We start from the raw sequence: 13,124 nt of genomic DNA on the forward strand, positions 1-13,124 counted from the left end.
TTTAGGAGGTTTAGCTAATAGTTATTGGTAGGAGCTAAGACCGTAATGTCATGGAGCAGGGATGTTTGTGGATCATTGGGGGCTCTCCACTGTGGCTTGGTGCTATGATGAAAGCTGCACAATTCCTGTGGAACACGAGGATTTGATGCTTCTCGTTGGTAGAAAAGTACGTTGGTATTATAAACGTTGTACATATGTAGTGTGGAAGGAAAAGTGCTGACGTTGGGGAAAACTGGTACGAGTCTTTACTCTCTTGGTGTAACCCCTTTTCGAGTATTATAACCCTTATTATAATCGATTTGCGATTCTATCCAGGTACGGATTACAACATCAATGTAAGATACTGAAAAAGGAAGGGCAGACTTCATGTTTGAAACTGCCTTTGTACTACATTATATAAGTGCATAGCACACTTATCCAGCGGGTAAGCGGCATCAAACTCACTTAATTTAGAATTATTAGATACCTACACGAAGGCCAAGTCGGTATGTACTATGAAGGTACCTGGGTGCCTTGATGTAGGTCTTCAATGCCTGCCTTAGGTACCTAGGTATGTACCGTCAGGGGATCAACCACAACATAGCGTCCCGGCATGTTGGTTCGCTTAGGTACGAACTGAAGTCCCACATGGTTATGGAAGCTCTGTTTTTGAATAATTCACGTGCTATCGGTTTAAACCAACGAAGCACTACCCAGCTACTATAACACCAAATAGGGGTACATGTACCCAAGGTAAGTAAAATGGAGCGCATTACGCTAAGATGTTGCCGATATAAATAACTGCAGAAATATAGCATGCTAGACTATAAGGTTAATGCAGTATAGGATCCCGTCATCCTACCGGCATCGTGTACGGAGGCCACGTTGATGTTTAAGGTAGGATTTTGGCGGTTAATTGAATTGCTGCATATGCATGTATGAATCAATGCCCCGCCATTAGTAAGATGACAACGAAGTGGAAGCTCCGATTCAGGAACGTGGGGTTATAGAATTTAGATTTTGACCAATTTTAAAAGCGCCATTCCTTGTTTTTTCACTGAAGTAAGGGGAGTAGACCTACTTTTATAAAACGCCACAGAAGCATCGTACATAGCTGGACGCCATTAAATCTGCAGATAGAGTGGATGTAGACCTCAATTGGCCCATCCATAATTTAAGGGCCCGCACGATTCTGCAGCTGTCCTCAGTTGCATCTCTGGATTTGTCCCATACCGCCGCCGCCCATCACGCAATCATGGATCTAGTTAATCAGTTCGTCCCCCCCAAGTATTTGGAGTTTTCTTCCCAGAGGCAGGAGGATCTCAATCTCTCTAGCATTATCTGTCACTATGGCTAACGCCCTGCCCATCGTCACTAGCCTGGAAGGCCGGTTGTTGTTTGCCGTTCCTAAGAGTAAGTTTTTTCGACCACGTCTTGGACAAGCCGGTTCGCTTCTGTAAGACTAACATACTAGGAAGAGGGACGACTCAATCAAGCCGCTCTCAACTTATTAGAGGGTGCCGATATCCAATTCAGACGGGAGAGCCGACTTGACATAGCTTTGGTCAAGAATCTTCCTATTGCTCTCATCTTTCTCCCGGCGGCCGACATACCCACCTTCGTTGGCGAAGGCCAAGTTGATCTAGGAATAACGGGGCATGACCAGGTGCAGGAGCACGATGCCGGTCTCCGCGCTCTGTACAAGGCACGACGATTTTCGGGTGAGATCACCCCTGAGGAAGAAACCAAGCGAAACTCAAAAGGATCGGGAATCGAAACTGTCTTGGATCTGGGGTTCGGAGGCTGCAAGCTGCAGGTCCAAGTGCCTGAGAAAGGCAATTACAATTCCCCGAAAGACCTGATTGGGAAGAATATCGGCACAAGTTTTGTCCACTTGGCACAAGAATACTTTACCAACTTAGAATTGGAGGAAGAAGCGGCGCAGGAGGCAAATGGCGCTCCCGTCCAGTTTTCCAAGAAGCTACAGACGAAAATCATCGAACTGAGCGGTAGTGTCGAGGCAGCTTGCGCTCTTGGTGTGGCAGACGGGATTATCGACCTTGTCGGTAAGGTTGCCTACATAAATTCTCCAACGCTCAACCTGAAGTCTAACGGCTAACCATGACAGAATCCGGGGAAACCATGAAGGCCGCGGGACTTAAACCAATCGATACTGTTGTTGAGTCGACAGCTATCTTGATCAAATCGCAAAAGCCTTCCAATCCAGCTCTTGTAGACCTAATTGCTGCCCGAATTCGCGGCGTCATCACAGCCCAGCGATACGTCCTATGCCAATACAATGTTGAGAGGTCAGGGCTTGCAGCAGCAACTAAGATTGCGCCAGGCAAACGAGCACCAACAGTAACATCTTTAGAAGAAGATGGCTGGGTTGCAGTCAGCGTTATGGTCGAGAAGAAGAAGATTGCGCCGATAATGGACGAGCTGACCAAAGTCGGGGCAACCGATATCTTTGTATTAAATATTGCCAACACTAGAAGTTGAAAAGAAATAAAAGAAAAGAATTATGATGGGTATTACCTAAAGGGATGGAAAAGGTTATGTGCATATGGGGAGAAAGGAGACATGCATTAAGTACCTTGCATGTACTTCTTACATTATGTATTTAACGTTTATCTCGCTATGTTGGAAATGTCCATAATGTAGGCTTTCTAGGCAATCTTGGCTCAGTACCATGGTTCCCGAATAAATTTCCTGTTCGACAAAAATTCGGTATTGAAAACACTAATGTAGGGGCTGAGGGAACACCCGTGGTAGCGTGAGGCTTTGCTAGCTACCTAGGAACAGTTGCACGCACGCAAGGCTTATGAATCCTTGGTGGCTTTGCTTTTAGTGTATGAAGTTAGTGGTTGTGCTGACGCAAACCGGAGCGGCGCGGGTCCCAAGGGAGAAGGGACCATCAGTTGAGACATCAAATTAGAACCTTCCAACATTAACAAGTCACGTCACACTCGTCACACTCATATCCAATGGAAATCCACATAGATATTCCCGTAATTCCTACCCACGCACTTGAAGATCTCGATGATAAGTATGATTAAACTGCTTGTTCCCCCAAATTTAACTCAACACCTATTTAAATACATAATCTTATCGGGTTGTGTCAATTCCGAACGTCGTGTACATTTCTATTATTTTGGGGTTACTGCATGAGCGAGCATGGAACCCAAGGCAAGGTCTCATACTGAAGCTGGCGGTGCTAAACAGTCGAGCCTTTATCAGGTAAGTCTAGCTGCTGCATTCCCCCGAATGATCTGATTGGAATGTTGAACAATCTTAACTCTGTGGGACATGAAATGTGTTACCTGTTACTATATGTAATATATATTATATTGTGATATATTATGAAACCGCAACTGGCTGTGTCAGATATTAACTAATAGCGTAGGCAATACAGACCATCATGACCCCCGTCCACTTCATCTCGTTCCTCCTATCGCTGTACCTCGTCGACTGCCACTACCACGACAAGCGCATCCAAGAGCATTCCGAACGATACAGTCGACTGCCGGCTTGGCTGCTGCCCTCGTGGCTGGACCGGCTGCTGTTCAGCCCGGACCCGTACGGATGGGTCGACCGCAAGAAACAGAATGCGGCACCGGATAGCGCCAGGAATGAGGAGCGATGGTATTATCACACGAAGCAGAAAAAGCTCATGAAGATGGAGACCGCGGATGCTTTTGAGATGCAGCGCACCGTCCTGCTCGGACTGGGTGTCGTGGGGATTTTTGCGGTTTGGGTGCTTTGGCGACTAAGCGCGGGAGTCCTGGCTTGCTTTGCTGGTTGATTTGATGTGACTATGGTTTTTACGAGTATATGACGAGTATATGAGGAGAGGGGGGTTCGGCTTGGGGGTTTTGGATGGCGAAGTTATTAAACAGAGCTACGAGCATTGAGAGCATTGAGAGCATTGAGAGCGATGGTTACGGCGTAATACGGATCTATCTACGATTTATGAACATTTCCATATATTGATTAGTAGGATACAGACTGTGGTTAGGTATATCTAATATCCGGACGGATTTCATGCAATTAGATGATATTTCAAGAGAATGTGTCAATATTAGCGAATACAACTTTCGTCTACTATAATGCAGTTTAAGATAGCCCCTCACGTTTGACATGTGAAATCCCGCCGAATCGAGCTCCAGCGTTGCATGCGTCGGTTCGTCTCGCAGGGGTAGCCTACATCTAAACATGGATTCACAGATGCACGTCGTAGGTATCTTGCAGCGATCAGGAACGGGAAGATGATGTGCTGGAAGGATATTTCGGAAACTACCTACCTAAGCGTACATAGGTACCTAGGTTAGGTTAATAGCGTACCTATATACCTAGGTACCTACCTAGGTATCCCACGACTCTGGATTTTGACGTCACCGTCGGGAGCTTAAAGCCTTAGTGTAGCTATACCGTTGCGGTCTAGCGGCCAAACCACAAGCTGCTGATCCACCCTGCCACCTATGTACATATCATATGTTAGTTGTAGGTAAGGACCTTTTAAAAATATATACCGAGTACCTCTTATGCCCGCCATAGATACACCTACGTCAATAAATACCTCTTATGCCCGCTATAGATACACCTACGTCAATAAACACCTCTTATGCTCGCCATAGATAGATACACCTACGTCAATGATATCTCGTATATAGGTAGGAATTTGCTTTTTTCCCCTTCTTGAACTAGGGAATCTGATTGGTTCAGTATCTACCAATCTATCTTATAAATGTTGCCGCCGAAATGCTACCATCAGAGCTTAACGTTCTTTCTTAGGAAAGCAATGTATGTATACTGCAGAGCAAAAGTGTAAAGAGACGCTTATTTTTCCGGGCCGCTACCTACATATAAGAGATGTCCCAGGAAGGTGCAGATATAGCATCGGCTTACCGAAGCCTCTACCTCGCCAAGTTTCAAGAGGACGTATCAGCCGGCACCAAGAAGCCTTTCCTAGTCCCTTTATCCTTCCTTGGCTTTTTGTTTATACCCATCTATCTTGCTATACCACACAAGAACCGGCCATGGCTATACCGAGCCAGATGGCTTGTCCTCGCTTTTGCCGTGGCCTTTAATTTCCATATGATACTTAACGTCTCAAGCCAGAACTTCGTCTCTGCATATGCCGCTGGTTTTGTCGGTGCTTGGGGTATCGTATGGAATTTCACCCTGCTCGTCTGGACAAAACCGCAATGGGAAGCCAAGAGAGTACAAATTAGAAGGAAGAGAAGGCAACAAGATGCAAAACGCACTCGGGATAAGGAGCCGAGAGTTTCTTCGCCTTCACTATCGGAGAACGGCCATGCTGCTCAGACAACCAAAAGCTCTAAGAGGGAAGCAGATTCTGCAGATTCAACCGGTTTAGAATCAGACCGATGTAAACCTAACGGTAATGGATCGGCTTATAATCGTAAGGAGATGATAGATGGCGCTGCTACCCCGAAGACATCCTCGGAAAAAACGAAGTTATCGGAGGAATCAAAGAAGTTGCTCTTAGACGCAATACCTTCACTGCGGAAATGTCAAAATGACGACGAATTAGTCATTGAACTCAAGAAATTAGAAGCAGAGCAAGAATTCGAGTACTACTGGCAGGAATACCCAGCCAACGCTTCTCTCTGGGCTCGGCTAGACTGGGTCTTCGACATTGCCAGCTCGGTCCGGATGACAGGTAGGCAACTCACTCAAGTTTCTCCGTTGAGAAGCACTTAACTGATATCCCATCCAAAGGCTGGAACTGGGCAATCCCCTGCCTACCTCCCTATCACCTGCCCCCCACCATCAACGGGTACCAGCTGCCCCTGAGCGTCGTCGGCCCTCAGCGCAGTAAGCAAGGCTACACGCGGCAACTCACCCTCAAATCCCTCTTCCTCACGCGCTTCTTCCGGGTCATCATCCCGAGCTACCTCCTCGTCGACTTCTGCGCCGTGCACATGACCGCCGATCCGTACTTCATCCTCGGACCCGAACACAGCGATCTCGCCCCTCTCCCACCTCACTTGGCATCTCTCTCCCCCGTCGCCCTTAACGCCTGGCGCAACGTCCTCTCGTCACTAGGCGTGATGTTCACGATCCAGCTCGGCCTCGCCGTCGGCACTTTGTCCCTGGCCCTGCTCCCCCCCTCCCCGCAAACCTTGCGTTTCCGCTCCGACCCCTGGTATCTCCCCTCCGACTACGGCTCTTTCTCCCAGGTCCTAGACCGCGGGTTACCTGGCTTTTGGGGCAGCTGGTGGCACCAGACGTTCCGATTTGGGTTCACGGCGCCGACCCGCTGGCTTGTCACGAACGGGTACGTGAAACCTGCATCGCGGGCGCAACAAACTTCCACAATTGCTTTTGCATATCTGCAGTCGGCCTTCTTGCATGCGGCGGGCAGTTATAGCACTGTGACTACGAGGACCAAGTGGTGGCTTCCGGCGCTATTCTTCATACTCACAGGCCTGGGGTCTACGCTGCAGACGTGGTTGGCGCGCACTGTTTTCGGGACGCTGGTACGTCGGATGCCGCGGTGGGTAAGGAGGCTTGGGAACTTAGTTTTTGTACTCGGATGGATGTGGTTGACGAACTGGGCGCTGGTAGACGACTTCGGTCGCTGTGGGTTATGGCTCTACGATCCGGTGCCTGTTTCCATATTCAGGTGGCTAGGTTACGGTCCGACTCAGGACCGCCGCGTGTGGAGGTACGGGTGGGATTTTATGCCAAAGTGGTACTGGGGGAAGCATTGGTGGGATAGCGGGTTTGGAATCTAAGCGTAAGACAAAATGATCCGGCTAAAGATGGTTTGAGGATATTGGGACAATGGTCATGTGATGAGGTCACATGACCAGGGTTACATGACCAGGGTTGTGTCCACACACGCCGCCTGCGCACAAGCTATTCTCCCCACTTGGGGAAACCCCTCCACTCCTTCTACAACACAACCAATCAGATTACAGTCATTCCATTCATATTTCCTTACTTTTCTTATTCGTTACGAAACGCAAAGCCACTCCAACAGGGGGTAATAGGGTGTCTTGATTAGCATCCGTGCTGCCCACTTGGATGCTCGAGTCTGGGAATTAGAAATATATGAATAATATTGTCTTAGGAGGTAGTTAGGATACATTGCTAACAACATGAGTTACACGCCCATGGCGGATGTCTTTCTTTGCACTAAGCTTCCTGACCTCGGCATCCAGCCAGCTCAATACCGTACTGTATTTAGACTGTTTTCGCTCTAATACTTTGCGAAAGGCGTTAAAAGCGAGCCTACGTTAGATCTGTCAGTAACATCTAGGTATGGCGGAACAAGATGCATGCAACTCACCAAGCTACCTCAGGCTTCTTCACGTCGCAGGTGTAACCCGGGTACCGAAGTTTGCGCGTTTTGCTTACGAGGAGCAGATAGGCTGTATCGACCAGCCTCGATATCGTCTCTACGACGTGGTGTCAGCATGCATACCATCAAGTAGTATATGTAGCAGCAGCATAGGACCTACTAATGACGAGGGCTGCCGATGGTTGCTTTTGAACCGCCAGGCAGCGAGCATAAGCCCACATCTTAGTAGCTGCTTCGCAAAAGGCAGCGTATATGTTATTCAACGTAGTATTGGCCGAGTTAAGCTCCGAATCGAAGAACATGAGATGACTTTGGATCCTGAAGGCATCTGTGGCATATATTAATTCATAGGTCCGAAAAATGGTATTATTAGGTTAAGAAGTGTCTCACTAAGAACTTTTCGCTGGAACGTTCGTCCTGGTGTACGCGAGAACTCGATTGTGAGAGAGTTGTATATAGCTGGGCGATGTTAGTCGGTGGCCCTGAGAGAAGCCAGCTTGATGCTTACCTGCTTCCTGCTCCTTTTCTCGATTACGAGATATATCCAAAGTCTTACAGTCGATCGTAGTGCCGCAGTAAGGGAACTGTTGGCCAGCATTTAACCTTGTGACCGGTTCATCATCGACCTTCATATCAAAGTTAACTAGAGTTTTTCGAGGATTCACCGTCACTCCATATTCTGGAACACCCCGATGCATGGTTTTCACGAAGCGTATAGCTTTCTGCTTGTCTATAGTGATGAGGAGAAAATCGTCAATAAGTCGCAAGAGTAGGCAGTCCTCCGAATCGAGGAAAGGTAGAACATGAACCTCGAGATCGGCATAAAAGTAGTTGCAGAGAGTAGAAGATAATATAGATCCTTGTGGGATACCTTCTCTTTGCCTATAGAACTTCTTTCCGATCTTAACGAGATTTTGTTGAATGTGTGAAGCTACAAGCTGGAGCAGCTCGCTAGTTTCATAATACTTATTCCACCTGTCAACGAACACCGTATCCCTTTTAGTAGTTGCCCACTTAGACTCTAGATGTTGCATGAATGTAGAATTGTCGCGATCGCTTATTGCCGTAGAAGGCCATCTCTTCACGGGTTTTGATTTAGACTTGTTACCTGCTCGACTTATCAGGTTTGATGCAACCTCGACGTGTGTTGATACTCGATATTGACGTTGTTGGGGTATAGAAGCAAGCAAGCTGACAATTGCCGCCTGGGGGATGGTATCGAAGGCAGACTGAACATCAACTTTTGCAAAATAGAACTCAACATCAGGCCTGGTGATCTTCAATTTGAATGGCTTCACACGCTTATAAATATCTCCCACTGAAAACATGGTGGCACCTAATTTCTGTGGGTTTATGGTCTGCTTGGGTCAGAAATTTGGATTTTTATATTAACGAAGAGCCATACCTTTTCCAGTTGGAGTATCGCGTGTGCTGGTGCTAGAATTCTATTGATTCCGGCTCCTAATACCTTCGACTTCCCCCGGAGAGCAACCCTTTTGCGGAGATTCATGATTGGCCGCATGCCAATCTCTTTCGGCAACAGGCGAATCTGACCAAATCCAAGAGCACGGGAGTTGAGAATTTGTTGGGCACGGGAGAGGTTGACCTCGGAAAACATCTTGGTTTTTAATGCCGCCATTGCAGGTTCTGCTACATATCGCCAAACGTCATGGCGAAAAAAGAACAACTTATACTTGTGAGCGTTTGACTCTGTAACATAGAAGTGGCTGCGAATGAGGGGTATTAGAAGAGAGTCGAATACGAAGTAGAGAAATTCGTTGAAAATCTCGCGGCGCTTCTGCAGATCGGTCTGTGAAGTTTTGTTTGACCTGAGTCGAGGTGGCGCAAGCCAGTCAATCTCGGTCAACTTTAATCGTTAGATATATCGATTTTTGAAGCTGAGGCATGCCTATAACACTAACCTTCATACCCTGCATCACTTCGTGAAGTGACATGCTTTCGAAGCGCCTTAATAATATGAAATGATCTATTTTACCGAGAAATATGCTCTCGTTGTGTCGAGCAACGTCTCCGCTGCCCCAGAACCCGTTAGGTATGATCTTCTTTAAAACAGCCTGGCAGAAGGCAGAGATCTTTGTCGGTGGAGTTGCTAGGTCGAAAACAGATAATATCGGATCTTCTTGAGTGGGGGAGGGTTGGTTTGCCTTCCTTTTCCTTAACACAAGCGCTTTGCGTGAAGATTTACGACTGGCGCTGGCTTCGGTAGACTCAAGCTCTTGGTGGCTAAGAGAAATATGAAGCTTTGAGAAAAGTTAGTGCTGCCGGTGTTAGTTCGACTCTGTAGACTTACTGGGCAATGATATTGAAGGAGTTTCGAGTAAGAACAACGCTGGTGTAAGATTTGTACTTTTCGTATTAATTCTATCGCGGTACCCTTTAGCCTCTTGGGTATTTTGACCTGGGCAGTGGACTCGTTGAGCCGGCCAAACTTTTCAAAAATCTCCTCTTCTCGAAGGGTATAATCCTTGAGCCGATGAGCTGTTTCCTTGAAATTGACTTTAGAAGTAAACACATTATGAAGTCCAAATTGACGAGGGAAAATGTACATCATAATCCGTAGAGTGTGTGCTTCATTCTGCAGCGTCATTCGTTGCTTGGCCTCAGTTGAGTTCCCTTCTAATTTATCGAGGTGGCTATATAAAGAACGGTTCAATACGTCTGTCACTGTTAGTAGCCTATAAAATACGCAGTGGTAATGCCTTACGGATATGTCTTAAACCAAAGTGTACAACTCCATGGGCGTTAAGAGAAGCTCTAGCGTAGAGCATACGGTTACGGATGAAGATAATCTCCGACAAGGTTTTCACAGCAGAGCTACCTGGTAGTCTCCCAGGCTTCTCTTGATTAAGCGCATCAACGTCTGACAATGGGTTTCCTGGCTTTGAATTAACAAGTAGGCTTCGACCTTGGCGTAGAGTTATAAAACTTACCACTAATCTGACAAAAATTATTCGCCCCTGTTTTCACAGGCGTAAATATAGCACAGTCGAGGAGTAGGCTTATCATAATACGTTCCCCCGAGTCACCCATTAGGGCGAGAAGCTGTGGCCATGGCGATTGCTTCAGCGTCTCGACATGAGGGTTAGGGCGAAACGCACGTAGCCCCAAGCCCCGATTTCTACTGTAGCCGTCGCAAAGTAAATGCTTCGGCCATGTACCAGACTTATCTCTGGAGAATATCGTTCTCACGACATATTCTACAATCTTCTTAACATTAGCTCATCTGTAAGACACGGTTGAATGGTCGTATTCAACTGCTAGGAAAGAAGGTTGGGCCGTACAAGTGCCTGTATCTCGATAAATCCGGTAGCGCCATCGGATAGTGTAACGCAGGACTCGTCCCCTTTCTGGGAGAAGGCCTTCCATCCTTCTATGCAATTATCTTCTGGGCTTTGCAATTCGGCTTGTATGCCAATAAGCGTGCCGTCAAGCAGAGCCCCTAAAGACCGCTCCACATCCGAGAGAGGCGAGCCTGGGATGTGGTTGTCTATGCCGACGGTAGCAACTTTTTTCCTTCTAAGTCTAGACGTAGCAGGTAGTCTCGAGAGGACGTAATTACGCAAGGTCAGTACTTGAGAGTAAAATTGATTGAGAACCGCGTGTTGGGTTTGTGGAGGTGCCAGGCGTTGATTGCTCTCGGGATCTATCCTCCCTATCCTCCCTATCCTTCCTTTTTTAACGGGTGGTTCGTCATCTAAAGGGATATTGCGGGTGTCTCCTCGCTTCCGCTTCCTTGGATAAGCCATTGTATGATCTCATAATGCCTTTAGAATGCGAATTGTGGCGTTCGTATTAAGCTGTCTAACCAGCAGGGGAGTCAGGAATAGTTACAATTCGACTCCGGATTCGTCCATAGGACGGTTCGAACAAATGCGTGTATGTAATCCGTGCACACGCGATGGGCGTGATGAATGATGGGTTGCGTATTGCGTATTGCGTACATATAAGTGTGCACCGAATGTAGTAGGTACATATCATTGTGGTATGTGCAGGTGCTGATTGATCAATGTATTAATTGATCAATGTAGTGTAGTGTACCTTACCTAGGTAGTGTAGGCAGGTAGGTAGGTAGGTACCTATGTAGAAACTCGAACCCACCCGGCACGGCTCCGGACGGGAGACCAGCCGTGCGCTAGTGTACCTAGGTAGGTAAGTTAGGTACCTGAGATTAGGTACATTAGTTCACCTTCAAAAGTGGATACTACCTCACCTATGTACCTAAGGTACGGAATGTTACCTACCTATGTACCTAGGTACATGTACAATACGTTAATTCTAACGCGGCATTAATCATTCATATTGATCTCATAATATCTCCCATAAGAACTTCATATCTACTTACATACCTGTTTAACTACCTAAACTATACCTGTTTTACCCTCGCTTATATATCACGTTTGACCTAATAATGATAACAAGTGCCCATATATACCACCTTTACTCACTTAAATAATACCTTTAACTTAGTTATTAAGTAAGTTGGTTCACCCTGTAATTAGAAAACACGACATCTTTCTTCCTGCGATATACCTACCTAAGGTAGTTATATTTTCCGACAGTCGGCTTTCTTCCTTGTTAAGCTCGGCCGGATTCTAGGTTGGGCTCTGGTACATATATTCATTCGCATTGGACATCGAGAAAAATGTGTTTGACTTATTATTCAGGCATGCTCGGCATGTTGGCCCTATTGGTAGTTACAACTTGTAATTTAACTCGCATACTTTGTCATACCAGATTGGTTCGCTAATTGTCACCGACCGGGTTTAGTCATGTCCAAGATATACATGCCAAACAACATATTGAAGCATCTCCAGAGCCACTCTGTATTATCCACTGGATTGACCCGAAAAGGTATGCTTCCATGCAAGATGAAAATACTCGGGGACGAATGGGAGCCACCAATTCCAGAGTCGCAATGAGGGTTTAAGTCAATCTCGTCTTCGATAGGGGTCAGTTGTCAGTCGTCAGTCGTCAGTCGTCAATTGCAAATTACCCCTTACTTTTCCCTCAGGATTGCGGCCTGATACACCAGTCATCTACAAGCATGATACCTAGGTAGCACTTACACATGTACGTTGATAATGAGGCTTAGGTACCACCCTCTCATAATCAGACCACTATACCTACCTACCTAAGGTATATAAGCCCATTTTGGCGTCGGAAAAAGAGGTACCCAAGGCTATGATAGATTGTGGCTTTCTTTCCGTGGATTTAGTTCTCCAATAATGCGAGTGAGCGAGTGGTTACGATGGAATCATGCAAGCTGCATGCACTCCTGTCTGAACTTATGCCGTATCCCACCGCCAGCTGGTCAATTTCATCTTTCAAATTTTTCTTCCGGCCAACAAGCGACCAACAAGCCACCACCCACCGGAACCGGTGCAATATATCGAAGTACTACCGGCCACGGAGAATGACTACGTCGAGTATAGGTAATCAACATCTCCTATAATTTAATTGATTGGGAGCCAGCTCAGTAAGGTACCTAGCTATTCTATCATGACGTTGAGGGATATAATGATTCTTGTTTGTGCGTTATGTACTCAAGTAACTGTCGTGTTGTAGACTGCGAATTGCTGGAGATCATTTTAAGCTTAAAAAGCTCATCTTCCACTTATAAGCCGGCCTACCAGGTTAAGATATTTCCACAAATACCTATATGTATCTAACCTAGGCAATTACGTAGTAGGAAAGAAAAAGACATATGTTCTAAGCTTGGGAAAGATCTAGGTATGCAAGGTCTCGCTCGATGTCTAACCATGTCACAAACAGATATTCGTATGACGCTTAT

At 46.5% G+C, this 13,124-nt stretch overlaps 4 protein-coding genes across 4 annotated transcripts; 3 read left to right on the plus strand and 1 right to left on the minus strand.

Annotated features, from left to right (window-relative positions):
* Positions 1 to 714: 714 nt before the first annotated feature.
* On the plus strand, positions 715 to 2,930 carry F4813DRAFT_223929 (ATP phosphoribosyltransferase). The gene is made up of 4 exons (XM_049239834.1): positions 715 to 1,251; positions 1,358 to 1,392; positions 1,458 to 2,045; positions 2,108 to 2,930. Exons 1-4 carry the CDS (start codon positions 1,235 to 1,237, stop codon positions 2,479 to 2,481), a joined length of 1,014 nt encoding a protein of 337 aa, XP_049103257.1. The 5' UTR covers positions 715 to 1,234; the 3' UTR covers positions 2,482 to 2,930.
* Positions 2,699 to 4,354, plus strand: F4813DRAFT_347064 (uncharacterized protein). Its single transcript, XM_049241918.1, has 2 exons — positions 2,699 to 3,219; positions 3,395 to 4,354. Exons 1-2 carry the CDS (start codon positions 3,157 to 3,159, stop codon positions 3,782 to 3,784), a joined length of 453 nt encoding a protein of 150 aa, XP_049103258.1. The 5' UTR covers positions 2,699 to 3,156; the 3' UTR covers positions 3,785 to 4,354.
* On the plus strand, positions 4,254 to 7,051 carry F4813DRAFT_347068 (uncharacterized protein). The gene is made up of 3 exons (XM_049241919.1): positions 4,254 to 4,297; positions 4,348 to 5,665; positions 5,725 to 7,051. Exons 2-3 carry the CDS (start codon positions 4,852 to 4,854, stop codon positions 6,741 to 6,743), a joined length of 1,833 nt encoding a protein of 610 aa, XP_049103259.1. The 5' UTR covers positions 4,254 to 4,297; positions 4,348 to 4,851; the 3' UTR covers positions 6,744 to 7,051.
* A 2,440-nt stretch (positions 7,052 to 9,491) lies between these two features.
* On the minus strand, positions 9,492 to 11,339 carry F4813DRAFT_224025 (uncharacterized protein). The gene is made up of 6 exons (XM_049239835.1): positions 10,615 to 11,339; positions 10,264 to 10,537; positions 10,038 to 10,208; positions 9,880 to 9,991; positions 9,624 to 9,811; positions 9,492 to 9,573 (listed from the first exon to the last, which is right to left on the minus strand). Exons 1-5 carry the CDS (start codon positions 11,077 to 11,079, stop codon positions 9,766 to 9,768), a joined length of 1,068 nt encoding a protein of 355 aa, XP_049103260.1. The 5' UTR covers positions 11,080 to 11,339; the 3' UTR covers positions 9,492 to 9,573; positions 9,624 to 9,765.
* Positions 11,340 to 13,124: the final 1,785 nt, after the last annotated feature.

This window comes from Daldinia decipiens (genome assembly GCF_022478715.1).
Source record: "Daldinia decipiens strain CBS 113046 unplaced genomic scaffold F4813scaffold_4, whole genome shotgun sequence".
Taxonomy (NCBI): Eukaryota; Fungi; Ascomycota; class Sordariomycetes; order Xylariales; family Hypoxylaceae; genus Daldinia; species Daldinia decipiens.

Excerpts from the sequence above, each read along its gene's own strand:
- F4813DRAFT_223929 (XM_049239834.1), top strand. Across the intron at positions 1,393-1,457 it reads GTTGTTTGCCGTTCCTAAGA|AGGGACGACTCAATCAAGCC; the intron begins GTAAGTTTTTTC and ends CATACTAGGAAG. Across the intron at positions 2,046-2,107 it reads CGGGATTATCGACCTTGTCG|AATCCGGGGAAACCATGAAG; the intron begins GTAAGGTTGCCT and ends TAACCATGACAG.
- F4813DRAFT_347064 (XM_049241918.1), top strand. The coding sequence starts at position 3,157 with ATGGAACCCAAGGCAAGGTCTCATACTGAAGCTGGCGGTGCTAAACAG. Across the intron at positions 3,220-3,394 it reads AACAGTCGAGCCTTTATCAG|ACCATCATGACCCCCGTCCA; the intron begins GTAAGTCTAGCT and ends TAGGCAATACAG.
- F4813DRAFT_347068 (XM_049241919.1), top strand. The coding sequence starts at position 4,852 with ATGTCCCAGGAAGGTGCAGATATAGCATCGGCTTACCGAAGCCTCTAC. Across the intron at positions 5,666-5,724 it reads CAGCTCGGTCCGGATGACAG|GCTGGAACTGGGCAATCCCC; the intron begins GTAGGCAACTCA and ends TCCCATCCAAAG.
- F4813DRAFT_224025 (XM_049239835.1), bottom strand. The coding sequence starts at position 11,079 with ATGGCTTATCCAAGGAAGCGGAAGCGAGGAGACACCCGCAATATCCCT. Across the intron at positions 10,209-10,263 it reads TAATTTTTGTCAGATTAGTG|GAAACCCATTGTCAGACGTT; the intron begins GTAAGTTTTATA and ends ATTCAAAGCCAG. Across the intron at positions 9,812-9,879 it reads CACACTCTACGGATTATGAT|CTCATCGGCTCAAGGATTAT; the intron begins GTACATTTTCCC and ends TCAAGGAAACAG.